Here is a 27,084-nt window from a genome sequence, read left to right on the forward strand (position 1 = left end):
TGGAGCTAGAAACACAAGCATTTTGCTACACCTACAATAACATCTGCTAAACATGTGTATGTGACCAATAAAATTTGATTTGATTTGATTTCGATTTGTTTTTCACATATTACTCTTGAAAAATCTGAATGCTTTTCCTCTCAATATCCCCTCCCATAACACACACACACACACACACACACACACACACACACACACATGAACACACAAAAACATAAAATAGGCAAGTACCAAATTGGGAGAGGGGAGAGAGAGAGAGAGAGAGAGAGAGAGAGAGAGAGAGAGAGAGAGAGAGAGAGAGAGAGAGAGAGAGAGAGAGAGAGAGAGAGAGAGAGAGAGAGAGAGAGAGAGAGAGAGAGAGAGAGAGAGAGAGAGAGAGAGAGAGGGAGAGAGAGAGAGAGAGAGAGAGAGAGAGAGAGAGGTGTGTGGCTCCTCCTTACTCTGTGTGCACTCTCTTCCTCTCGCTTTTTAGTGTGTGCCTCATTCACTCACTCAGAAAAGGTTGAGAGAGGGGACCAGAGGGTCTCTCAGCAAGAGAAGGGTAATAAAAAGGGGATCGTTTGAACAAGAGAGTGACTGTGTAAACAAAGGGAACTGGGTGGGGGTTGTGTTCTTTGGGACTCATCACTTGTCTTCAACACACCGCTCCTGCAGCACTATAGGACTCCTGGATGGAGAGGGAGCAGGGAGAGGTAAAGGCAGATCGCCTGGAGGGCCCAGACCCACTCTCTGACTCAGAGAGAGAGATGATCAAGGACACCTGGGCCAAAGTCTACCAGAACTGCGATGATGTCGGGGTGGCCATTCTCATCAGGTAAACTTTACCTATACTCTCTTTCCCTTGTTTCTTGCCTATAACATCTTGAAATTGTCAGTCTAAAGACACTAATAAACTTGCCTAGGTGCACACATTTCCATTTGGGGAGTTGTGGAGGGCTGGTGACAGAAGAGCTGTAACTTATTGAATGCTAACACTTTCAACACACCACACACATATTGTTCTTGCTGTGTGAGTTTGCTTCTCCTTATTTATTACATTGCAACATGGCAATTGCACATGGCTCCTTATCTTGCTCATGGTTGTTTTTACCTAATCGTGTTGCAATAGTTGATTGTAATAAATAACAATGTTCTTGCAACCTAGATTACAATCTCTCCATGACCCTTGCATGATCCCCACTATAGGTGATGGGAACTAAAAGTTATTTTAACAAAGTGTGAAGATTGTAACATGACAATTGACTTGACTTGCGCGCTCTCAGTCTGTTAGAGAGGGCGCCATCACTCATCTCTGAGCTATTGCATCTGAAATTGGCTCCCTTACTATCCATATTCCTATCAGTTGGCAGAAGCAGAGGGAAAAGTGTGCAGCTCAATCCATCTTGCTGCTTATTCCAAGCTGACATATTTGGCTCTGCAGGTGCTCCCTCCCTGAGGGCAGATCATGTTTCACATATCTGCAGACCAGGGATCTCTGACCTAACTCACTGAACCCTCACAGGGATGTCTCTGTCTAATCCCTCATTGAGCCCCATGAAGATGAGTGATCAGGGACACTCCCTCCATTCATCATTACATAGTGGACAGGAGGTTATTATACTGTATCAAACCATTCAAAGGCAGATAGCTTTGGGTATACTACCGTACATGACTTACTGTATACTTACTGTCTATATATTACAGCAGACAAGCAGCAGCTAACCTCTGTGACCATTTGTGATGAGCAAGGCCTTTGGAGTGGTGAGGTTTGCACCATGAGACAGCATTGCCCCTCACAAGTCAATAACTATGTACCAAGAGAGTTTTCATCTATATTTTTTGTAGCCGTCTATTTACCACCACAAACCGATGCTGGCACTAAGACCGCACTCAACGAGCTGTATAGGGCCATAAGCAAACAAGAAAATGCTCATCCAAAGGCTCCTAGTGGCTGGTGATTTTGATGCAGGAAAACTGAAATCCGTTTTACCTAATTTCTACCAGCAATTTTAGATCACCTTTACCCCACACACAGAAACACATACAAAGCTCTCCCTCGCCGTCCATTTGACAAATCTGACTATAACTATATCCTCCTGATTCCTGTTTACAAGCAAAAACTCAAACAGGAAGTACTAGTGACACGCTCAATACGGAAGTGGTCCAAAGAAGCAGATTTTAATCTACAGGACTGTTTCGCTAGCACATACTGGAATATGTTCCGGGACTCATCCGATGGCATTGAGGAGTTTATCACATTAGTCTCTGGATTATAGGCAACATGCGGACTGAGCTAAAGGCTACAGCTGCCGCTTACAGGACTAAGATTGAATCCTACTACACCAGCTCTGATGCTCGTCGGATGTGGCAGGGCTTGCAAACTATCACAGATTACAAAGGGAAACCCAGCCGCGAACTGCCCAGTGACGCAAGCCCACCAGACGAGCTAAATGCATTAAATGCTCGCTTCGAGGCAAGCAACACTGAACCATGTGTGAGAGCACCAGCTGTTCCAGATGACTGTGTGATCATGCTCTCCGTAGCCAATGTGAGTAAGAACTTTAAACAGGTTAACATTCACAAGGCCGCAAGACGGATTACCAGGACGCGTACTCAGAGCAAGCTCTGACCAGCTGACAAGTGTCTTCACTGACATTTTCAACCTCTCCCTGAACCAGTCTGTAATACCTACATGTGTCAAGCAGAACACCATAGTCCCTGTGCACAAGAATGTCAAGGTAACCTGTGTAAATGACTATTGCCCCGTAGCACTCACATCTGTAGCCATGAAATGCTTTGAAAGGCTGGTCATTGCTCACATCAACACCATCATCCTAGACACCCTGGACCCACTCCAATTCGCATACCTCCCCAACAGATCCACAGATGACGCAATCTCTATTGCACTCCACACTGCCCTTTCCCACATGGACAAAAGGAACACCTACATTAGAATGCTGTTCATTTACTATAGCTCAGTGTTCAACACCATAGTACCCTCCAAGCTCATCACTAAGCTAAGGACCCTGGGACTGAACACCTCCCTCTTCAACTGGATCTTGGATTTCCTGCCGGGACGTCCCCAGGTGGTGAGGGTAGGCAACAACACATCCGCCACACTGACTCTCAACACGGGGACCCTCATGGGTGCATGCTTAGTCCCCTCCTGTACTCCCTCATTACCATCATTAAGTTTGTGGTCCTCTGTAGCTCAGCTGGTAGAGCACGGCGCTTGTAACGCCAAGGTAGTGGGTTCGATCCCCGGGACCACCCATACACAAAAAATGTATGCACGTATGACTGTAAGTCGCTTTGGATAAAAGCGTCTGCTAAATGGCATATTATTATTATTTGCCGACAACACGACGGTGGTAGGCCTGATCACAGACGATGATGAGACAGCCTATAGGGAGGAGGTCAGAGACCTGGCAGTGTGGTGCCAGGACAACAACCTCTCCCTCAACGTCAGCAAGACAAAGGAGCTGATTGTGGGCTACAGGAAACGGAGGGCCGAGCATGCCCCCATTCACATCAACAGGGCTGTAGTGGAGCGAATTGAGAGCGTCGAGTTCCTCGGTGTCCACATCACTAAGGATCTATCATGGTCCAAACATACAAACACAGTCGTGAAAGGGCACAACAACGCCACTTCCCGCTCAGGAGGCTGAAAAGATTTGTCATGGGCCCTCAGATTCTCAAAAAGTTATACAACTGCACCATTGAGAAAATCTTGACTGGCTGCACACCACTTCTTATGGCAACTGCTTGGCATCCGACCACAAGGCACTACAGAGGGTAGTGCGGACAGCCAAGTACATCACTGGGGCTGAGCTCCCTGCCATCCAGGACCTCTATACCAGGCTGTGTCAAAGGAAGGCCCTAGAAATTGTCAAAGACTCCAGCCACCGAAGTCATAGACTGTTCTCTCTGCTACCGCACGGCAAGCGGTACCAATGCACCAAGTCTGGAACCAGCAGGACCCTGAACAGCTTGTACACCAAGCCATAAGACTGCTAAATAGTTTGCTAAATAGTTAACCAAATAGCTACCCGGACTATCTGCATTGACCCTTTTTGCACTAACTTTATTTGAGTCATCACATATGCTGCTGCTACTGTTACTATCACTTTACTGTCACTTTATTCCTAGTTATATTTACATATCTACCTCAATTACCTCGTATCCCTGCACATCGACTCGGTACTGGTACACCTTCTATATAGCTAAGTAAATGTGAATTATTATGTGGATTATAATGGAAATTGTTGTAGGGATTTATAAAAAATGTAATAAGGGAAAATCAAGAATGAAATTTCAAAGTGGAAATTACAAACTTCAGAACCTCCAATACACTACAATTTGTAAATGTCCTGCATTGCAGTAAAGTTCTCCTGCAACAGGGTGATCAAATTAAGATCTTACACCTGTAGGAGTTGAAAGAAAGGTTGACAAAGAATATCATATGAAGATACGTGCTCTGTCACAGACTGATGTGTGTCAGTGTCTTAGTGCAATGTTGCAATTTAGATGTGTCAACGATCAGAGTACTGTACCAGCTTTGAAAACTGTAGAATAACTATAACTAAGCCACCACTTCAGACACAGTACAGATGTAGTAGGATCTTAATTGTATCACCCTGTTGCAGGATAGCTCTCCTGCAATGCAGGAAATGTAAAACTTGTAGTGTGTATTTGAGGTTAAAAAGGCTTCTGAAGTTTGTAATTTCCACTGAAATTTTAGACTTGATTTTCCTTTACGAAAAATGTATTAAACCCTACAAAAATGTTAATTAATTATAATCCTCATAATAATTCACATTTCCTGTTTCTGCAGGATTATTTTCCTACTGTAGAAAACTGGTTCAAAGGAAGATCCTACATCTGTACCATATGAAAAAAACATTTTCAGTATACGTTGGAAGATTCTAAAATTACTCCTGGAAACAATATGATTACCTAAATGATATGGTATTATACCTGAAGGCAAAATCGCACTGTGTGACCTGAGAATTTCCCTTTTTCTAGGACTTCAGAGTGTCTCTTACACACAGGTCTTATGACAGCTTGATTAGATGTCCTCTTCTTCCCTCCGTTCACGTCCTCTACAGTCTTTAGATCCTCAGCCAGGAATCCCAAGAATGAGGGGTAATCAATAGAGCCAAGTTAAATTATCCACTTGACCCCGAAAGAGCAGTTCCTATATTTTCAGTACAGTTACCTCCCTAGTCTATCCCAGCCTCTGTCTGCTTCCCTTCTGTTTTGATGTTAAGAACATGTTTATCAAAAGGACATAATCTTTGTCATAAATTGCAATGCTTTCATTTCATGCAATACTTGAGTACCGGTACTTAAAACCTCAAATTGCTCTGAGGCATTCCAAATGCCCGTAGTATTATATGGTGACATGGAGCACTTACAGGGAGTAAACTTTAGCTGTTAAGGGGTCTTTGAATCTTTGGAGATTTGAAGGCATGTTCAGGTATAATGTCAAACCTCAAACCTCAACTTCCTTCTCTCTCTGTCAGTTTAATACTAAAAGCTATGCTTGGTTCATTTAGTCCTCTAAAAACTAAAATATCCAATGCAAAATACCCATAGCTCTCTGAAAAGTATTGTATCGGTGATGCATCTCATTGTAACAAAATCCAGGGTATCCATAGGTAGTTGTATTTGCATTTATCAAATACCTATTCAATTTCCACTCAGGGCAAGTATGTAACTTTCATAATAACCATGAAACTATTTCAGAAATGAGCCCTATCCCAGAGTAGGATCAACAGGCTGATGATATAAAACACTAATGAGGCTATTTATATGCAGCAACCACAGGTCATGGGAGAGATTAAACACCACTGTCTTCACTACTTATGAGTGAAACAGACGATCTGGCTTTACAATTGAATGTCATTGAATTAGCACATGCATAGACCCTCCACTTTAAGCAGAAGAGAATGAGACACCCCCTCCTCTGTCTTCCTTCTCTGATTCCTCCCAACACTTGATTTCACAGGTGAAGATAGTGGAAGCAATGTGCTTTCATCGAAACACAATGCCTTCCCCATAGGGCATCCCTTTTCTGTTATGGGTTTAAAAGGATAGAGGTATGGGACATCTGGAACAGATACACACAGACAGCTGTATTGTATCTGTCCTGGTCACTGTAGGCTGTAGCTTATTGCTCAGTACTACTCTCTTTCACAATGTGGTCTCTGGTGGTCAAACCAGTTAATTCCACAAAGAAAACCTATATCATCATTTGAGGTATTCTGTTTTTAAATTATATAGAATTAGATGGGTGGTAAGTAAGGTATATGTCTTATTCTAATACATTGTTTGGGTGTTTACAAGAGCTGATAGGAATACACAAATACTGTAGCACACCAATGTTGAACATGAGTGTGGGTGTAGGTGCATCCGTCCAAACCAACCATATGGTATATCCCTATGATGTAGAGCTAATTGTCTCCAACCCCGACTAACACAGTGAGAGGGAAGCAGCAGATGAAGTCACTGCTGCCTGAGTACACACAGCCATTCTGACCGTTTATTTCAGTGTGTAATTACACGAGCAACCAACTAACCATCTCAAGCTCATTAGCGCACTTCACTGTTGGTCCACTAATCATACGGCCAGACATGGAGATTATGAAAGGCAGTGTGAGGGAACATGTTGTTGTAACCTCTCCAGTTAACTGATAATAAAGAGTGATTCATTTAATATTGACTTCAGGTGTCCCTGCTGTTGAATTTACACCACAGCAGCTTTGTGAGTTTTAGGGGAGCGCTGTGCAGCTTGTATCCAGTCACTGTCAGCCACTGAGACCAGACATCAGGGACCACATTGGAAACAATTGGAATCGCTATACCGTGTTATTGCCTGGGTTGTACTCAGTGGATATTCCAAATAAATCAATCACCGGGACCAACAGATCTCCTAGACTCAGGAGAACATAGCGGTAGCCACTGAAATGCCAGGATGTACACAGACCTGTAGCATGATGACAGGCTGGGTGTCATACTGAATGGATTCTTACCAATGCCTTGCTCTACATTGTGGTACATGATATAATTGTGCTATTTATTATTATTTTTATTCATTTTTTACATCACTCAGTTTGTTTTTGTTAACTGACAAACATTTATTCTGCCTTATCAGCTGGAAGAAATGTTCAGTTGAAGTCGGAAGTTTACATACACTTAGGTTGGAGTCATTAAAACTAGTTTTTCAACCACTCCACAAATTTCTTGTTAACAAACTATAGTTTTGGCAAGTCGGTTAGGACATCTACTTTGTGCATGACACAAGTAATTTTTCCAACAATTGTTTACAGACATATTATTTCACTTATAATTCACTGTATCACAATTCCAGTGGGTCAGAAGTTTACATACACTAAGTTGACTGTGCCTTTAAACAGCTTGGAAAATTCCAGAAAATGATGTCATAGCTTTAGAAGCTTCTGATAGGCTAATTGACATAATTTGAGTCAATTGGAGGTGTACCTGTGGATGTATTTCAAGGCCTACCTTCAAACTCAGTGCCTCTTTGCTTGACATCATGGGAAAATCAAAAGAAATCAGCCAAGACCTCAGAAAAACAATTGTAGACCCTCACAAGTCTGGTTCATCCTTGGGAGCAATTTCCAAACGCCTGAAGGTACCACGTTCATCTGTACAAACAATAGTACGCAAGTATAAACACCATGGGACCACGCAGCCGTCATACCGCTCAGGAAGGAGATGCGTTCTGTCTCCTAAAGATTAACGTACTTTGGTGCGAAAAGTGCAAATCAATCCCAGAACAATAGCAAAGGACCTTGTGAAGATGCTGGAGGAAACAGGTACAAAAGTATCTATATCCACAGTAAAACGAGTCCTATATCGACATAACCTGAAAGGCCGCTCAGCAAGGAAGAAGCCACTGCTCCAAAACCGCCATAAAAAAGCCTGACTACGGTTTTCAACTGCACATGGAGACAAAGATCGTACTTTTTGGAGAAATGTCCTCTGGTCTCATGAAACAAAAATATAACTGTTTGGCCATGATGACCATCGTTATGTTTGTAGGAAAAAGGGGGTTGCTTGCAAGCCGAAGAACACCATCCCAACCGTGAAGCACGGGGGTGGCAGCATCATGCTGTGGGGGTACTTTGCTGCAGGAGGGACTGGTGCACTTCACAAAATAGATGGCATCATGAGGAAGGAAAATTATGTGGATATATTGAAGCAACATCTCAAGACATCAGTCAGGAAGTTAAAGCTTGGTCACAAATGGGTCTTCAAAATGGACAATGACCCCAAACATACTTCCAAAGTTGTGGCAAAATGGCTTAAGGACACCAACGTCAAGGTATTGGAGTGGCCATCACAAAGCCCTGACCTCAATCCTATAGAAAATGTGTGGGCAGAACTGAAAAAGCGTGTGTGAGCAAGGAGGCCTACAAACCTGACTCAGTTACACCAGCTCTGTCAGGAGGAATGGGCCAAAATTCACCCAACTTATTGTGGGAAGCTTGTGGAAGGCTCCCCGAAACGTTTGACCCAAGTTAAACAATTTAAAGGCAATACTACCAAATACTAATTGAGTGTATGTACACTTCTGACCCACCGGGAATGTGATGAAAGAAATAAAAGCTGAAATAAATCATTCTCTCTAATATTATTCTAACATTTCACATTTTTAAAATAAAGTGGTGATCCTAACTGACCTAAGACAGTGCATTTTTGCTAGGATTAGATGTCAGGAATTGTGAAAAACAGAGTTTAAATGTATTTGGCTAAGGTGTACGTAAACTTCCGACTTCAACTGTATGTTTTTACAAACACAGTTATCTTGTATTTGAATAGCACATGCTTGTGCTCAGGCCATGGTTGAGTAAATGAAGCGTAACCTGTACAGATCCTGGAAAGTGGTTAAACATTAAAAGGGCAGTCATGCTCTGCAGCTGTTTCAACACGCTCCAATTATGTTTACTTATAATATCTCACTGGGCCAAGTACTGCACCTGGAGTTGAGGGATAGCTAGCCAGCTCTGGTGGAGGGCTGAAGGGCAATGAGATCAGGTGAGCAGCTGGTCAAACTCTGGTCTCCCACACTCCTCCTCTCCTCTACAGGCTCTTTGTGAACTTCCCCTCCTCCAAGCAGTACTTCAGCCAGTTCCAACAGGTGGAGGACCCTGAGGAGCTGGAGAGGAGTGCCCAGCTCAGGAAGCACGCACGCAGGGTGATGAACGCCATCAACACCCTGGTGGAGAACCTCCATGACGGGGACAAGTTGGTGTCTGTGCTGAAGCTGGTGGGCAAGGCCCATGCACTCAGACACAAGGTGGAGCCTGTCTACTTCAAGGTGAGGAAGAACCGGGCAACATGTTTTCACATAACTAGCCACCATTATCCACAGGTACACCAAAGCAAATGTATCACTCATTCCATTTCCCTATCTCTCTCTTCCCAGATCCTGTGTGGGGTGATTCTGGAGGTGCTGGGTGAAGACTTTCAAGATTACATCACTCCAGAGGTGGCAGGGGCATGGACCAAACTGCTGGATGCAGTCTACTGGCACGTGACAGGCGTGTATGAGGAAGTGGGTTGGGCCTCCAGTTCTGCTGTGTGAACCATCTGTCTGTCTGGGTCAAAGTGACCGTCAGTGACTACTGTGGACTCCCGGAGACCGACTGCTACTGGGCCTTGGTTTAGGAGTAGGACAATCTACGTCTGACCATTCAAGGGAAGAAATGTATCTTTCCAGAGCTCATAGAATCTTCCTATGTATCATCATGGCTCCCTCCCTGTATCTTTCCCATGCCCCATTGTGGGGTGTGTTCTTCTGATAGACTCTCTTATGAACGATGGGGTGGTGGTTTGTGCTGACTTTGGTTGGAATGTGTGAATGGGTATATGTTTATCTGCATTTATGTTTGAGGTAGAGCATAAGCCCTACACAGACTAATATAATCTTGGATGTTTCTTCAGTTACATTACCAAGAGATTATGTTGAAGATTGAGGATTGGCAGATATAAGAACTGTATGTAATGTCATAGAGACAGTCTACAAGTACACTCCCCTACACATGTTTTTATCTTTACACCAAAAACATACATACAGGGGAGTGTATGTCTTCTGCTAATCACTCACTTGTTAACCTGGGTTGTGCCTTTCTTTATCCCTAACACTGGCATCAAGGCCTTCGTTCATTTCATATGATGCTTTGCTGGTGTTTCCTGTACAGTATATTGTACTTCAGAATCAGATCCACTTCACTCTCTCTCACCTCGGACTGATACAAAATGAGAAATAACTTGTGAGGTGTGGTGTCCACATTTAAGCAATGTAAATGTTTCTTATCAATCCCTGTATCTGTATAATAACATATTAAACCAAAACAATTATGAGATCTATAATGGACGTCATGATCCTATTCATCCCATGCTCCTATTACATGCATATTATTCTTAATCACTTGTTTTTCACTGTGAAGTATTTGCACTCTCTTTCATCCTGCTGTGGCCTACTCCCTGTGAGTCAGCAGTCCTAAGGATAGGTGGATTAGCAGGAGGCCTAAAGGTATTTATACATGTCACGAGACCCTCAGAGAGAGCGTTGCTCAGTTCTGAATCCAGCCACCTCTCCCTGCACATCATTGATTGTTGTGGGAATACAAGTGCACATGTTGCCTTTCATTCCAGCATCAACAAAGACTTGTGTACCGTATGTGCTCTCCCATACCAACCTATATAGATATCATTACACAATAGAAGGTGCTGTAACAATACATTAGTATAATGAGTCTGGATTACTCAATGACTTCTATGAAGGTGCAATAGAACTGGTAGTGATATGTTATTTACATATATGCCGAATCTGATACTGAAAACAATGACATGAACTTGAACACACACAAACATTAAGACAGCTATGCTTTGTCCCCAAGGTGAAAGCTTTCCTTATATAATCTAGGTTTTTGTTACATAAATGATTTTACACAAGGTCAAGTTCAAGTAAGTTCAAGAATTCTAGTAGCCTACAAGTGCATGCATTCTTTGTTTAATATAGGCTACACACCCTGCGCTGTCAATGCACTGAGACATTACACAATAAAGACAAAACACTAATTGTGACTCTAAGCATGAGTGTGCTACTACAGCAAAATCAGGGTCCATGATAGCCCTGCAGTGCTAGTTCGACCCACACCACATGAATGGCCACAGCACATAGTGCCCCTGTAAAGCTACACTGGTGGCGATGGAGGGTTAAATGGTTGAGCTCAGACCACAAACACTAGGTTCTGTTTACCTCCTGCCCCTGCAACGGGGCCTAACCCTTCCCCTGATCTGAGCTAATCCCACAGGCTAATCTTGCCACTAGCTAGAGAGACACAGAAATTGTCTGATTGTTACCACACTCATTCTACTCTCCCTCAATGAGAGCAATGGTCCCAGTGTTCTAACCCAGCAGCAGCCCCAAGACGGGATACATGTGATAGGACTATGTGCACCACTACGATGGTCCTCACCACTATTGCTGTCATCCTATACAGAAAGTTCTCAAACCGAGTCGAACCGTAAGTACTCTTGTTTTTACTCTTTCTCATCCTCTGCCTCTTGCTCTGGTCACGTTCACTTCTTGAGGGAAAAGTTAGTTGATAATACACAGAGCCACATGTATCTGGTCACATGTACAGGTAAGGTTGATATACAGATTTTGTGAAATGTATCTTGGTTGGTTCAATACTTAAGTTTTTGGTTGCTTTGAACTTACCTCTTACATCACAGTGTTATGTCACACAGTGCATCAGAACTGTTAACGGTAGTGTATTTTGATACTGCCATGGAATTCTCTCATGGGATTTGTGTACTGTTTGTAAGTGTTCTCATGCCCTTCATAGAAAACTACAGCAAATGTCTCAATAGCACTTCATTATTTGAACAGATATCTAATTACTGTAGAAACTCTGTCTCAAATGGACAGAATACAACCTAAAGATGGCAGACCAATCAAACATGAAATCAAACATTGATCAACGTGTGATTACTCCAAGGGGCAATCATCTAAATGCTAGATCAATTATGCTATATCATTAAACTATCCTGGAAGTCATGGCTTGTCTTCCTCAAATAATACACAATCTTGATCTAACATCAAGTGGAAAGTTTCCAGGTTAGTGCTGCGGCTGCAACCTGGACTCAGGGGTAGACGTAGCATAGTAAACAAAAATCTGGGACACTCACATAAGTATGACATGTTACATTTGCTATGGTATGTATTAATTTGTGGAATAATTTGCTAAGTAGTTGAAAAATAGCTAAAAAGTAGTAAGTAGTTGCAAAGTTGTTAATTAGCTATAATGCTAAAGTTGTCCATGATGAAATTCGAACACGCAACCTTTGGGTTGGTAGTCGTTCATGTTATACCTCCCTCCTTTCGTTTTTGCCTTAAGTAACCTTCTGTCTTATGTAACCATACCAAACACATCATACTAATTTGAGTGTCCCGGACAGAGTGACTATATATTAACAAAATTGCATCTAATGTAGGGATGAATAAAGAGAAATGCATCTGAGCTCTTGAGTAGAGGGCTACTAATTGACTCAAAGTGCAATCCTCTCAGCCCCCCTGGCCTTGCATGACCACTCACATGGCAACAGCACATAATGTCATGTGGCTGCAGCAACATATCAAGCTCAGAAGCATGGACACATCTTCATTATTTGATCATATCAAATTAGGCTTCATAGTGACTATATATCAACAAGTTTTATCAGTTTTCCTGACAAGTCAAGGGTTGTAATGAAGCTGCAATATATGCTAACATCAACAACACTGGATTTGTTACGAATTCCAATTTGTTGTGGCTAATGTTAGCTAGGTGGCTAACGTTAGCTAGGCTAGGGGTTAAGGTTAGGGGTTAAGGGTTAAGGTTAGGGTTAAGGTTATTGTTAGGATTAATCTTAGGGTTAGGAGTTAGGTTAAAGGATTAAGGTTAAGGTTAGCTAACATGCTAAGTAGTTGCAAAGTAGCTAAAAAGTAGTAAGTAGTTGCAAATTAGCTAAAATGCTAAAGTTATCCATGATGAGATTCAAACACGCAACCTTTGGGTTGTTAGACGTTCGCATTATACAGCCCTCCTTCCGTTTTTGCCTTCAGTAGCCTTCTGTATTATATAACCAAACCAAACATAACATACAGTATCATACTAATTTGAGTGTCCTGGACAGAGTGACTGTATATTAACAAATTGCATCAGTCTTACTGGCAAGTCAAGGACTGTAATGAAGCTTCAAAATGTGCTAACATCAACAACACTGGATTGATGAATGTCCCTCAACTCCCATTTCAGGCACAATGTTGATGATGCCAATGAGAAAGAGGTGCCCTACACGAAGAGCAATGGAGTGGACCCTAAGAAATGACAACCCTCACAGCATATGCAGCTCTAGTCTATAGTCTACATGGTACATAAAAGTCAAATAACAAGTAGCCTACAGAACTGAATGCTGTCTGATATTTCAAGATGTGGAGAGGAATGCAAGAGGAGGAGAGGAAGCGAGAGGCAGGGAAAATTGAACATGTGGCAGAAGCAGAGATGCATGAAGTGAGAAGATGTATGCCCGTTCCACATTTAGCTTTCAAGTACTCACCGCTACGCTGCTCCCACTAAATTATTTAGTGGGAGAACAACAATCCATCAGCTCTGTGGAAGGTTATTATAAATGCATTACCTCCCCAAGCCTACCAGTTCAATGGAGTCATGCAGGGTCTCATAAATATGGGACAATAAAGGGACACACAAAAAAGACTCAGGATGAATGAAATAGGCTTTATTGTATTAGTGTGAACTTTCACTCTACCTGTGCGTAGAAGCTCTCAGATCTGAGGTGGGTCTTTTCAAATGAAGAGACGTGAGTTTATTCATTTATTCATAGCATGATATCTTCCTAAATGATTAATGTCCCCCCGCATGTCAGCTTTTATGTACCGTCTTTTCTCTCTTTTCTTCTAGACATGAACTGAAGACAGGTCTTCACCTTGATGGCTACACATCTGGTGAGTTCTCTCAATGGCTGCATCCTACAGTGCCTTGCAAAAATATTCACCCCCCTTGGGGTTTTTCCTATTTTGTTGCATTACAACCTGTCATTTAAATGGATTTTTATTTGGATTTCATGTAATGGACATACACAAAATAGTCCAAATTGGTGAAGTGAAATGAAAAAAATAACTTGTTTCAGAAAATTCTAAAAAATTAATAATGGAAAAGTGAAGCCCCTAAATAAGATATGGTGCAACCAATTACCTTCAGAAGTCACATAATTAGTTAAATAAAGTCCACCTGTGTGCAATCTAAGTGTCACATGATCAGTCACATGATCTCAGTATATATACACCTGTTCTGAAAGGCCCCAGAGTCTGCAACACCACTAAGCAAGGGGCACCACCAAGCAAGCTGCACCATGAAGACCAAGGAGCTCTCCAAACAGGTCAGGGACAATGTTCTGGAGAAGTACTGATCAGGGTTGGGTTGTAAAAAAATATCCGAAACTTTGAACATCCCACAGAGCACCATTAAATCCATTATTTAAAAAATTGAAAGAATATGGCACCACAACAAACCTGCCAAGAGAGGGCTGCCCACCAAAACTCACGGACCAGGCAAGGAGGGCATTAATCAGAGAGGCAACAAAGAGACCAACGATAACCCTGAATGAGCTGCAAAGCTCCACAGCGGAGATTGGAGTATCTGTCCATAGGACCACTTTAAGCCGTACACTCCACAGACATGGGCTTTACAGAATAGTGGCCAGAAAAAAGCCATTGCTTAAAGAAAAAAATAAGCAAACACGTTTGGTGTTCGCCAAAAGGCATGTGGGAGACTCCCCAAACATTTGGAAGAAGGTACTCTGGTCAGATGAGACTAAAATTGAGCTTTTTGGCCATCAAGGAAAACACTGGCGCAAACCCAACACCTCTCATCACCCCAAGAACACCATCCCCACAGTGAAGCATGGTGGTGGCAGCATCATGCTGTGGGGATGTTTTTCATCGGCAGGGACTGGGAAACAGGTCAGAATTGAAGGAATGATGGATGGCGCTAAATACAGGGAAATTATTGAGGGAAACCTGTTTCGGTCTTCCAGAGATTTGAGACTGGGACGGAGGTTCACCTTCCAGCAAGACAATGACCCTAAGCATACTGCTAAAGAAACACTCGAGTGGTTTAAGGGGAAACATTTAAATGTCTTGGAATGGCCTAGTCAAAGCCCAGACCTCAATCCAATTGAGAATATGTGGTATGAATTAAAGATTGCTTTACACCAGTGGAACCCATCCAACTTGAAGGAGCTGGATCAGTTTTGCCTTGAAGAATGGGCAACAATCCCAGTGGCTAGATGTGCCAAGCTTATAAAGACATACCCCAAGAGACTTGCAGCTGTAATTGCTGCAAAAGGTGGCTCTACAAAGTATTGACTTTGGGGGGGGTGAATAGTTATGCACGCTCAAGTTTTCTGTTTTTTTGTCTTATTTCTTGTTTGTTTCACAATAAAAAATATTTTGCATTTCAAAGTGGTAGGCATGTTGTGTAAATCAAATGATACAAACCCCCCAAAAATCAATTTTAATTCCAGGTTGTAAGGCAACAAAATAGGAAAAATGCCAAGGGGGGTGAATAATTTCGCAAGCCACTGTATGTCTCAAACTAAAACACCAGAAATGGAAAAGTACTACTGAATTACTGCTCAGCACTACTACCCGAGATCTACACAAAACCTGCTGGTTTTACTACTTGATTGCTATTGAGATGTGTAGTAAACCAGTAGTGATATATGTAGTAATTTAAGTAGCAATGAGTGATACATTGGGACGTTTCACTACTGGTGAACACTACATATTTCCTATTCAAGTCACTACATAATTCTCCCTTGATGACTACTGTGTAACTACTGAGCTTTTGGGTATCTACTACTCAAAACCTACACATATCGACACAATTCCTACATTTTCACTATTGAATTACTATGTAATGCCTACACATTACTGCTGTTTGCCTACTCAATCCCTATTGAATAACTACTGCCATTTGTGTGTGAAGTGTTATGTCACTACTGAATTGCTCCTGATCCTTTTTCATTTCCTACATAAACCATTTTGAATTACTATTGAAAACGGACACATTTACTACTGTTAAAAATCACTATTGACATCTTCAGTGTTCTGAACCCTGCTTTACCCCCTTCTGTCCTCCTGAGTGGCGCAGTGGTCTAAGGCACTGCATCGCAGTGCTAGCTGTGCCACTAGAGATCCTGGTTCGAATCCAGGCTCTGTCATAGCCGGCCGCGACCGGGAGACCCATGGGGCGGCGCACAATTGGCCCAGGGTAGGGGAGGGAATGGCCGGCAGGGATGTAGCTCAGTTGGTAGAGCATGGCATTTGCAACGCCAGGGTTGTGGGTTCGATTCCAGTATAAAAAATAAAAATGTATGCACTCACTAACTGTAAGTCGCTCTGGATAAGAGCGTCTACTAAAATGTAAATGTAATCTTGTTTGACTACTGTGTCACTACTAGACGAGTGCACATGTTATTTCCTCAAGTTTCTAACTGAAGTTATGTAATCAAACAAAATATAATAAGCTTATATATATTACCGCTTTTTTAAAATAAAATAAATTAAATATTAAATTACATATTTAAACTTTTGTTAATTCCTTTGAGGCCTTGTCTTCATTCAGCTTTGACTTAACTATATTCAGATCCTCTTTTTTGTTGCTGCCACATTACTCCACCATATACATTTTTGAAAATAAAGACAAGCACAAGAGACAACCAAATATAAGCATTATCAATCATTTGCTAACAGAGGTCATTTAAGACAACACAGAAATAAATTTAATAAACAATGTTAATCTTACCAACAAAGGCCTCCAGTCTTCTTATGGCAAGGGCCTCCTTGGCAATAGGTTAAAAGAGATTAGTAGAATGGGTAAGTATACCAATATGAACATACTGTACATTTGCATACAAACACACATACTTATTAGCTAGCATGACGAAAACAGAGGCTACATAGCTACATTCCAATGGGGCTAGCAAACAACTAGGCTAAACACAAGACCGTTTTGGCTAGCAATCTTTTTGATGTGGTAAAAAGTTATATAAACGGCTAAACAACAACATGAAACTATTCATAAAACATAAACTAAAGTTAAACTTACAGATGGTGCCAGCATAAGGGCTATTAAAGACAGGATGACGAAGGATGGAAGATGATTACATTCGGGATTGTCAAAAACAGTAGCTAGCCAACAACAACCAACTACTTCCTGTTTTGCCTTCATCTGCGGTTGGTTGGCAGTAGTGTTGAAATGACTTATTTCCTACCAACATCAAGCATAAAAACTCTACCTGATTACTATTGAAAAGTATGTGTAGTAAAGCTGTAGAATTTTGACTACTTATTTACTACCTGCATCATGTAGTAAAAAGCTCTACCTGATTACTACTGTAAACACTACTGTTTTCCTACTGAACACTACAAAACTCTACTTGTGTATCTTGAGTAGTGCATAAACTATACATTCACTACACAATCCCAAGTCTCTACATAGTCACTACTGCACAAATAGGTTTTGTGTAATAATTCAGTAGTACTTTTTCATGAGGGCTACTATACCACTGCTGAATGAAGCCCCTTGCTAACATGTTCATCTCCCGAGTGGCGCAGTGGTCAAAGGCACTGCATCGCAGTGCTAGCTGTGCCACTAGAGATCCTGGTTCAAATCCAGGCTCTGTCGTAGCCGGCCGCGACCGGGAGACCCATGGGGCGGCGCACAATTGGCCCAGGGTAGGGGAGGGAATAGCCGGCAGGGGATGTAGCTCAGTTGGTAGAGCATGGCGTTTGCAACGCCAGGGTTGTGGGTTCGATAAAAATAATGTATGTGCTAACTGTAAGTTGCTCTGGATAAGAGCGTCTGCTAAATGACGTAAATGTAAAATGATGTTAACTCCTGTGCTTTGGGTATTTTTCCAGTGTAGTTGGACAGGTCAAATATCCTATAACCTAAACCCCAAAATGGATATGCTACAGACGACAGCAGCAGCTTCATCTCAGTCATCTGGTATTGATGAAGCTGGCACCATTATCTCTCCAGTATTCAGAGACTGCACAGCGCCATGAAAGGCATCCGGAATTAATAACAGGCCAGGGCAGTCCAGCTCAACAAGGCCCTTTTCTATCACATCTTCAACCCTCCATCTGTCCTGCAGATCCCTCTAATGTTATTTCAGCAGAGGACAGTCCCAGGAGGCCTCCCTCCTCATGCTTGAGGCAGGAGAATTCCATTTCTGGGAATGAAACCTCAACCAATCACATCTTGGTGCAGCTGAATCTACAGTACAACATCTTGGTTTATTGTGTGTTTCTTGAGTTGGACGTTTCCTTAAGGCTTAAAGTAGGCCTATGGTCAATGTAAAACTGGTGGAAAGTGTTTCCGTGCCTCAACAAACAGCCACAATTATTTTATTTTATTGTCATTTTTGGTCTTTGAGCAAATAGGGCTATACAGATTTGTGTCCATTGAGTAAATTATAATGGCTTTTAAAGAAGAGGCAGAACTTTAAAATGATGCACTTTAAATGGTAGGCTGTTTTTGGTAATCTTTCACATTCCTCAAGTGACCTAAATCTTGTTTTTGACTGGCGCTTTGGATAAGCAATATGTTTAATATGAATCGCTTGAACCCATAAATATTTTACCAAATGTCAGAGAACATAAATGTCTTGTAGTGAAGATGTGTATGCCATGGCTACTCAATCTAAAGAGCAATGGAAAGAGGCATATGTTTTGTACCTCTCTGTCACTCCTCTCCAGTCACAATGCATTGTTGTGTGATGAAAGAAAGCCTGCAAGTGAATCACCTCTTCCCCTACACCTGTAGCATCCCGTTGGTCCCATTGAAGGAGCAACAGTCAGAAAGAGGTGTGTTACTAGTCTGCCTATGTTCAAAACACAGCTCCAACTTTACTTTACATTTTTAAAAGCTGCTTGGTGTCACCTTAGTAAACGTCTGCCTTGAGTCAGAGCCTGGTGATGATGGTGGTTACTGGTAGGACGGTTTGTTACAGAATCGACTTTCCTCTGACATGTCATCTTACAACCTGCTTCTTCTCTCTAAAGCAAAATGATGTCTGTTCTTTGCTCTCCCCACCTGATTGAAAAAATAGATTGAAAATGTTTTATTTAGTTTGTACATATTTTGATGGCCTTGGTTGTAATTTTCCCTTGTTGTAGGCTACCTACTCCCAAATGTTGCATTGTATGTACTGCATGATGACCATTACTGCATTACCACCTATGGGAGACCCTTCAGCATGTAACAAACACAGTCTGAGATATTGAATCTGTTCATGTTTATGTTTTTTTAATCACTCCAAACAAGAAGCATTAAGCGGATACCTCAGGAAGACATCACATGACCTCATAAGGATTAAACAGTGATCATTCCACTCCACAGTATTAATCCACAAACGTGAGCAGGTAAATATAGCTCTGCTGCTGACACAACAGCCTTGTGTCATTTACTTCCAATCTCACCAACCATCAACATGACAGTGGTTACTATAAAATCATTAGACTGGCAAATGACCCCACAAATTGATTGAAGGACCTTAAAAAAGGTCCATAAAGAAGTCAAACGAAAATACCTATGGTGTTACAGGCAACACAATATTATCTTTGCTAATAACACTAGTTTCATGACAAGAACAAGATGTTCCTGAATAAATAGTTTATAAATGCAGACTTTGGGACAGGGTATAGAAGACTTTCATTACCTCTGATCTCCTTTCAATATCACTACTCCTGAGTGGCGCAGTGGTCTAAGGCACTGCATCGCAGTGCTAACTGTGCCACTAGAGACCCTGGTTCGAATCCAGGCTCTGTCGCAGCCGGCCGCGACCGGGAGACTCATGGGCGGCGCACAATTGGCCCAGCGTCGTCCAGGGTAGGGGAGGGAATGGCCGGCAGGGATGTAGCTCAGTTGATAGAGCATGGCGTTTGCAATGCCAGGGTTGTGGGTTCGATTCCCACGGGGGGCCAGTATAAAAAAATATGTATTCACTAACTGTAAGTCGCTCTGGATAAGAGCGTCTGCAAAATGTAAAAATGTAATCTCCCCACCTCCCTCAAAACTACAAAAGGATGGCAATACCCACTAGAGATAAATGGACCAGGTGCTGTTACAACAGCCATGAACAACCCCAAAAAATTTAAGTGGTGGTTAGAGGTCCCTCCATCTTCTACAAGCCTCCTCAGAGTAAGGCCTGGAGTGGAGACATCTGAAAGGCCCTTTGAGTCCTGGGGGAGTGGTGGCGGGGGGGAGAAACATGGTGCTTGTTGGTAGGGCTGTTACTGTCCCACTGGACACACACTGGTTGAATCAACTCTGGCGCAAATGCAATTGAAAATCAAATCAAACACTTCATGAGAGCTCTGGCATTCAGAGTTTGAGCGGAATATATTGTGTTCATATAAGCCCATGTTGTACAACATTTCTACAGGCTACGCTTTGAAAACAGAGTTTTGATGGCCTATATTAAAAAGAGGAGGATCCCATAAGCTTTCTATAGGCTAGGCTTACTACATTGAACAAAAATACAAACGCAACATGTAAAGTGTTGGTCCCATGTTTCATGAGCTGAAATAAAAGATCCCAGAAATGATCCATATGCACAAAAAGCTTATTTCTCTCAAATGTTGTGCACAAATGTGTTTACATCCCTGTTAGTGAGCATTTCTCCATTGCCAAGATAATCCATCCATCTGACAGGTGTGGCATATCAAGAAGCTGATTAACCTCTACGGGATCGGTGTCCTGTATTCGGGACGGTTGAGCTAACGTGCGCTAATGTGATTAGCATGACTGTTGTAAGTAACAGCAAACTTTCCAGGACATAGACATGTCTTATATGGGTAGAAATCTTACATTCTTGTTAATCTAACTGCACTGTCCAATTTACAGTAGCTATTACAGTGACAAAATACCATGCTATTGTTTGAGGAGAGTTCACATCAAAAAACGTATATATTCACCTCTGAAGGTAAATAATGTACTTACATTCAGTAATCTTGCTCTGATTTGTCATTCTAAGGGTCCCAGAGATAAAATGTAGCATAGTTTTGTTTGATAAAACCCATTTTTATATTTAAATGTAGGAACTGGGTTCTACAGTTTGAACCCCTGCTGTCTCTGGCTCCACACCCACCCCGCCCGGCCATCTAGATGTGTGAAAGTTAGTGTATAAGCTAATGATCTATCATGTATGACATTCCTGGGAGTGTGTAAACTTACATTTTGTATTACCATATAATTTTTTTATGTTCTCTATAGTTAAGTACTTGAAAATGTATCAATTAACCAATTAGGCACATTTGGGAAGACTTGATATATTATTATTATTATTATATTATTGATACAAAATAGTCCAGTATTGCAATGCTTCACTGGATCAATCTGAAACTTTGCACACACACACACGGCTGCCATCTAGTGGCCAAAATCTAAATTGCGCCTAAACTGCAATATTATATTGTGGCCTTTCTCTTGCATTTCAAAGATGATGGTACAAAAATAACGCATGTTTTTGTTTGTATTACCTTTTACCAGATCTAATGTGTTATATTCTCCTACATTAATTTCACATTTCCACAAACTTCAAAGTGTTTCCTTTCAAATGTATCAAGAATATGCATATCCTTGATTCAGGTCCTGAGATACAGGCAGTTAGATTTGGGTATGTCATTTTAGGCGAAAATTGAAAGAAAGGGTCCGATCCTTAAGAGGTTTTTCAGGATTGTGCAATTGGCATACAAACTGCAGGAATGTCCACCAGAGCTGTTGCCAGAGAATTGAATGTTCATTTCTCTACCATAAGCCTCCTCCAACGTCATTTTAGAGAATTTGGCAGTATGTCCAACCGGCCTCACAACCGCAGACCACGTGTATGGTGTCGTGTGGGCAAGCGGTTTGCCGATGCCAACGTTGTGAACAGAGTGCCCCATGGTAGCACTCTGTTGGGGTTATGGTATAGGCAGGCATAAGCTACAGACAATGAACACAATTGCATTTTATTGATGGCAATTTGATACTGTACCTTGATGAGATCCTGAGGCCCATTGTCGTGCCATTCATCCGCTGCCATCACCTCATGTTTCAGCATTATAATGCACGGCCCCATGTCGCAAGGATCTGTACACAATTCCTGGAAGCTGAAAATGTCCCAGTTCTTCCATGGCCTGCATACTCACCAGACATGTCATCCATTGAGCTTGTTTGGGATGCTCTGGATCAACGTGTACGACAGCGTGTTCCAGTTCCCGCCAATATCCAGCAACTTCACACAGCCATTGAAGAGGAGTGGGACAACATTCCACAGGCCACAATCAACAGCCTGATCAACTCTATGCAAAGGAGATGTGTCGCGCTGCATGAGGCAAATGGTGGTCACACCAGATACTGACTGGTTTTCTGATCCACGCCCCTACCTTTTTTTTAAAGGTATTTGTGACCAACAGATGCATATCTGTTTTCCCAGTCATGTGAAATCCATAGATTAGGGCCTAATGAATTTATTTCAATTGACTGATTTCCTCATGAACTGTAACTCAGTAAAATCTTTGAAATTGTTGCATGTGGCATTTATATTTTTGTTCAGTATATAATTACTACTGTCTAAATAAAAATATTCAAAAATACTTCACCAGAGAGCATGACTTAGCAACACAGGAAGTTTAACTTTTTTTTAAAAATAGCTATGAGTGTGTAAGCCTATGCTTATTTGGGAATCCCGGAATTTGGCATCATGAACGGCAATATGTCTATCTGATTGAGTTGCGTCTGTCAGTGAAAAGCATCTAAAATATGTGTGAAGATAATGTGTCTTGAGTATAATTTAAAATGTTGCAACAAGAGGGGAGGGGAGAGGTGTGTGGAGAAGACATGTCTCTCTCCAGAATGCATGCACTCAGCTCTCCAGAATGCGCTCAGTGGTCTCCTAACAATTCTTGCGCATTCTTTGTTTCATTATGTGAATTGTTTGCCCTTTGTTTGTTTCTTTTTTTTTTTATCAATTCCCCATTACATACAGTACCAGTCAAAAGTTTGGACACACCTAGTCATTCAAGGGTTTTTCTGTATTTTTACTATTTTCTACATTGTAGAGTAATAGTGAAGACATCAAAACTATGAAATAACACATATGGAATCATGTAGTAACCAAAAAAGTGTTAAACAAATCAAAATATATGTTAGTTCAATGCTTTAATTTCTTTAGCCACAAATGGACCACAGTGTATCAATGTGCCAATATGGCAGAGGCTGGTGCTCTCGCCTTAGTTGATTTTTATAATTTTACCTTAGATTATTATGATTAACCACGTGACAATGATTTTCAGAAACAAAAACGTTATTGTTGAAATGAAACTGTTCCACGAAAATGCACATATAAAAATAATCATAACTGTCACGCAGATGGGTAGAAATGGTAGGATAAATTGTAATCTTCCCCAAACTTGAAACTCAGGAGCTGCCTATGGTCTTTACTATAACACCCATAAAAAAAATTATGAACTCACAAGCATGTGCACACATAGGAGGTCCCATGAAAAAACGTGCCCGCCTATGGAAATTTAAGGCCCATCCAACGGATTCATTCTGGCGCCGACCCTGGTGTGCAGTCTAAAGAAACAGTGCATGCATTTTTTTTGCAACTTTTGAAAATCATAGTCGCATGCATGTATCCTAGCCCATAGGCCTACAGTGGCTTGCAAAAGTATTCACCCCCCTTGGCATTTTTCCTATTTTGTTGCCTTACAACCTGATTTTGGGGGGGTTTGTATCATTTGATTTACACAACATGCCTACCACTTTGAAGATGCAAAATATTTTTTCTTGTGAAACAAACAAGAAATAAGACAAAAAAACAGAAAAGAGCCACCTTTTGCAGCAATTACAGCTGCAAGTCTCTTGGGGTATGTCTCTATAGCCTTGGCACATCTACCCACTGGGATTTTTGCCCATTCTTCAAGGCAAAACTGCTCCAGCTCCTTCAAGTTGGATGGGTTCCGTTGGTGTACAGCAGGGTTCTTCAATTCCGGTCCTGGAGGGCCGAAACACCTCTGTTTTTCATCCTCTCCTTCTAATCAGGGGCTAATTCAGACCTGGGACACCAGGTGAGTGCAATTAACTACCAGGTAGAAAAAAAAACAGAAGTGTTTCGGCCCTCCAGGAGCGGAATTGAAGAACCCTGGTGTACAGCAATCTTTAAGTCTTACCACAGATTCTCAATTGGATTTAGGTCTGGGCTTTGACTTGGCCATTCCAAGACATTTACATGTTTCCCCTTAAACCACTCAAGTGTTGCTTTAGCAGTATGCTTAGGGTCATTGTCCTGCTGGAAGGTGAACCTCCGTCCCAGTCTCAAATATCTGGAAGACTGAAACAGGTTTCCCTCAAGAATTTCCCTGTATTTAGCACCATCCATCATTCCTTCAATTCTGACCACTTTCCCAGTCCCTGCCGATGAAAAACATCCCCACAGAATGATGCTGCCACCACCATGCTTCACTGTGGGGATGGTGTTCTTGGGGTGATGAGAGGTGTTGGGTTTGCGCCAGACATAGCGTTTTCCTTGATGGCCAAAAAGCTCAATTTTAGTCTCATCTGACCAGAGTACCTTTTCCATATGTTTGGGGAGTCTCCCACATGCCTTTTGGCGAACATTTTATTTTTACATTTTACATTTTAGTCATTTAGCAGACGCTCTTATCCAGAGCGACTTACAGGAGCAATTAGGGTTAAGTGCCTTGCTCAAGGGCATAGTTACGTCATTTAGCAGACGCTCTTATCCAGAGCGACTTACAAATTGGTGCATTCACCCTATAGCCAGTGGGATAACCACTTTCCAAATATTTTTTTTATTTTTATTTTTATTTTTTTGGGGGGGGTAGAAGGATTACTTTATCCTATCCCAGGTATTCCTTAAAGAGGTGGGGTTTCAAATGTCTCCGGAAGGTGGTGAGTGACTCCGCTGTCCTGGCGTCGTGAGGGAGCTTGTTCCACCATTGGGGTGCCAGAGCAGCGAACAGTTTTGACTGGGCTGAGCGGGAACTATGCTTCCGCAGAGGAAGGGGAGCCAGCAGGCCAGAGGTGGATGAACGCAATGCCCTCGTTTGGGTGTAGGGACTGATCAGAGCCTGAAGGTACGGAGGTGCCGTTCCCCTCACTGCTCCATAGGCAAGCACCATGGTCTTGTAACGGATGCGAGCTTCAACTGGAAGCCAGTGGAGTGTGCGGAGGAGGGGGGTGACGTGAGAGAACTTGGGAAGGTTGAACACCAGACGGGCTGCGGCATTCTGGATGAGTTGTAGGGGTTTAATGGCACAGGCAGGGAGCCCAGCCAACAGCGAGTTGCAGTAATCCAGACGGGAGATGACTGGATTAGGACCTGTGCCGCTTCCTGTGTAAGGCAGGGTCGTACTCTCCGAATGTTGTAGAGCATGAACCTGCAGGATCGGGTCACCGCCTTGATGTTAGCGGAGAACGACAGGGTGTTGTCCAGGGTCACGCCAAGGCTCTTCGCACTCTGGGAGGAGGACACAACGGAGTTGTCAACCGTGATGGCGAGATCATGGAACGGGCAGTCCTTCCCCGGGAGGAAGAGCAGCTCCGTCTTGCCAGGGTTCAGCTTGAGGTGGTGATCCGTCATCCATACTGATATGTCTGCCAGACATGCAGAGATGCGATTCGCCACCTGGTTATCAGAAGGGGGAAAGGAGAAGATTAGTTGTGTATCGTCAGCGTAGCAATGATAGGAGAGGCCATGTGAGGATATGACAGAGCCAAGTGACTTGGTGTATAGGGAGAAAAGGAGAGGGCCTAGAACTGAGCCCTGGGGGACACCAGTGGTGAGAGCACGTGGTGCGGAGACAGCTTCTCGCCACGCCACTTGGTAGGAGCGACCGGTCAGGTAGGACGCAATTCAGGAGTGAGCCGCGCCGGAGATGCCCAGCTCGGAGAGGGTGGAGAGGAGGATCTGATGGTTCACAGTATCAAAGGCAGCAGACAGGTCTAGGAGGAGAGAGAGTTAGCTTTAGCAGTGCGGAGAGCCTCCGTGACACAGAGAAGAGCAGTCTCAGTTGAATGACCAGTCCTGAAACCTGACTGGTTTGGATCAAGAAGGTCATTCTGAGAGAGATAGCAAGAGAGTTGGCTAAAGACGGCACGCTCAATAGTTTTGGAAAGAAAAGAAAGAAGGGATACTGGTCTGTAGTTGTTGACATCAGTGGGATCGAGTGTTGGTTTTTTGAGAAGGGGTGCAACTCTCGCTCTCTTGAAGACGGAAGGGACATAGCCAGCGGTCAAGGATGAGTTGATCAGCGAGGTGAGGTAGGGGAGAAGGTCACCGGAGATGGTCTGGAGAAGAGAGGAGGGGATGGGGTCAAGCGGGCAGGTTGTTGGGCGGCCTGCAGTCACTAGTCGCAAGATTTTATCTGGAGAGAGAGGGGAGAAAGAAGTCAAAGCATAGGGTAGGGCAGTGTGAGCAGGACCAGCAGTGTCATTAGACTTAACAAACGAGGATCGGATGTCGTCAACCTTCTTTTCAAAGTGGTTGACGAAGTCATCCACAGAGAGGGAGGGGGGGGATTCAGCAGTGAGGAGAATGTGGCAAAGAGCTTCCTAGGGTTAGAGGCAGATGCTTGGAATTTAGAGTGGTAGAAAGTGGCCTTAGCAGCAGAAACAGATGAAGAAAATGTAGAGAGGAGGGAGTGAAAAGATGCCAGGTCGGCAGGGAGTTTAGTTTTCTTCCATTTCCGCTCAGCTGCCCGGAGCTCTGTTCTGTGAGCTCGCAATGAGTCGTCAAGCCACGGAGCTGGAGGGGAGGACCGAGCCGGCCGGGAGGATAGGGGACACAGGGAGTCAAAGGATGCAGAAAGGGGAGGAGAGGAGGGTTGAGGAGGCAGAATCAGGAGATTGGAGGGAGAAGGATTGAGCAGAGGGAAGAGATGATAGGATGGAAGAGGAGAGAGTAGTGGGAGAGAGAGAGCGAAGGTTG

At 42.7% G+C, this 27,084-nt stretch overlaps 1 protein-coding gene and 1 long non-coding RNA gene across 3 annotated transcripts; both read left to right on the plus strand.

Annotated features, from left to right (window-relative positions):
* The first annotated feature begins 502 nt into the window (after positions 1-502).
* LOC121570399 (cytoglobin-2) lies at positions 503-10,435 on the plus strand. Its single transcript, XM_041881858.1, has 3 exons — positions 503-814; positions 9,094-9,325; positions 9,434-10,435. Exons 1-3 carry the CDS (start codon positions 672-674, stop codon positions 9,590-9,592), a joined length of 534 nt encoding a protein of 177 aa, XP_041737792.1. The 5' UTR covers positions 503-671; the 3' UTR covers positions 9,593-10,435.
* Positions 10,436-11,353: 918 nt separating this feature from the next.
* On the plus strand, positions 11,354-19,377 carry LOC121570398. Of its 2 annotated transcripts, none has more exons than XR_006001449.2 (4): positions 11,354-11,540; positions 13,317-13,878; positions 13,980-14,023; positions 18,005-19,377. It is a non-coding gene; the product is annotated as an uncharacterized LOC121570398 (long non-coding RNA). The 2 variants fall into 2 exon arrangements; XR_006001448.2 differs by having other exon boundaries at positions 13,317-13,431.
* Positions 19,378-27,084: the final 7,707 nt, after the last annotated feature.

The sequence above is a fragment of the Coregonus clupeaformis genome, chromosome 7 (assembly GCF_020615455.1).
Source record: "Coregonus clupeaformis isolate EN_2021a chromosome 7, ASM2061545v1, whole genome shotgun sequence".
Classification (NCBI taxonomy): Eukaryota; Metazoa; Chordata; class Actinopteri; order Salmoniformes; family Salmonidae; genus Coregonus; species Coregonus clupeaformis.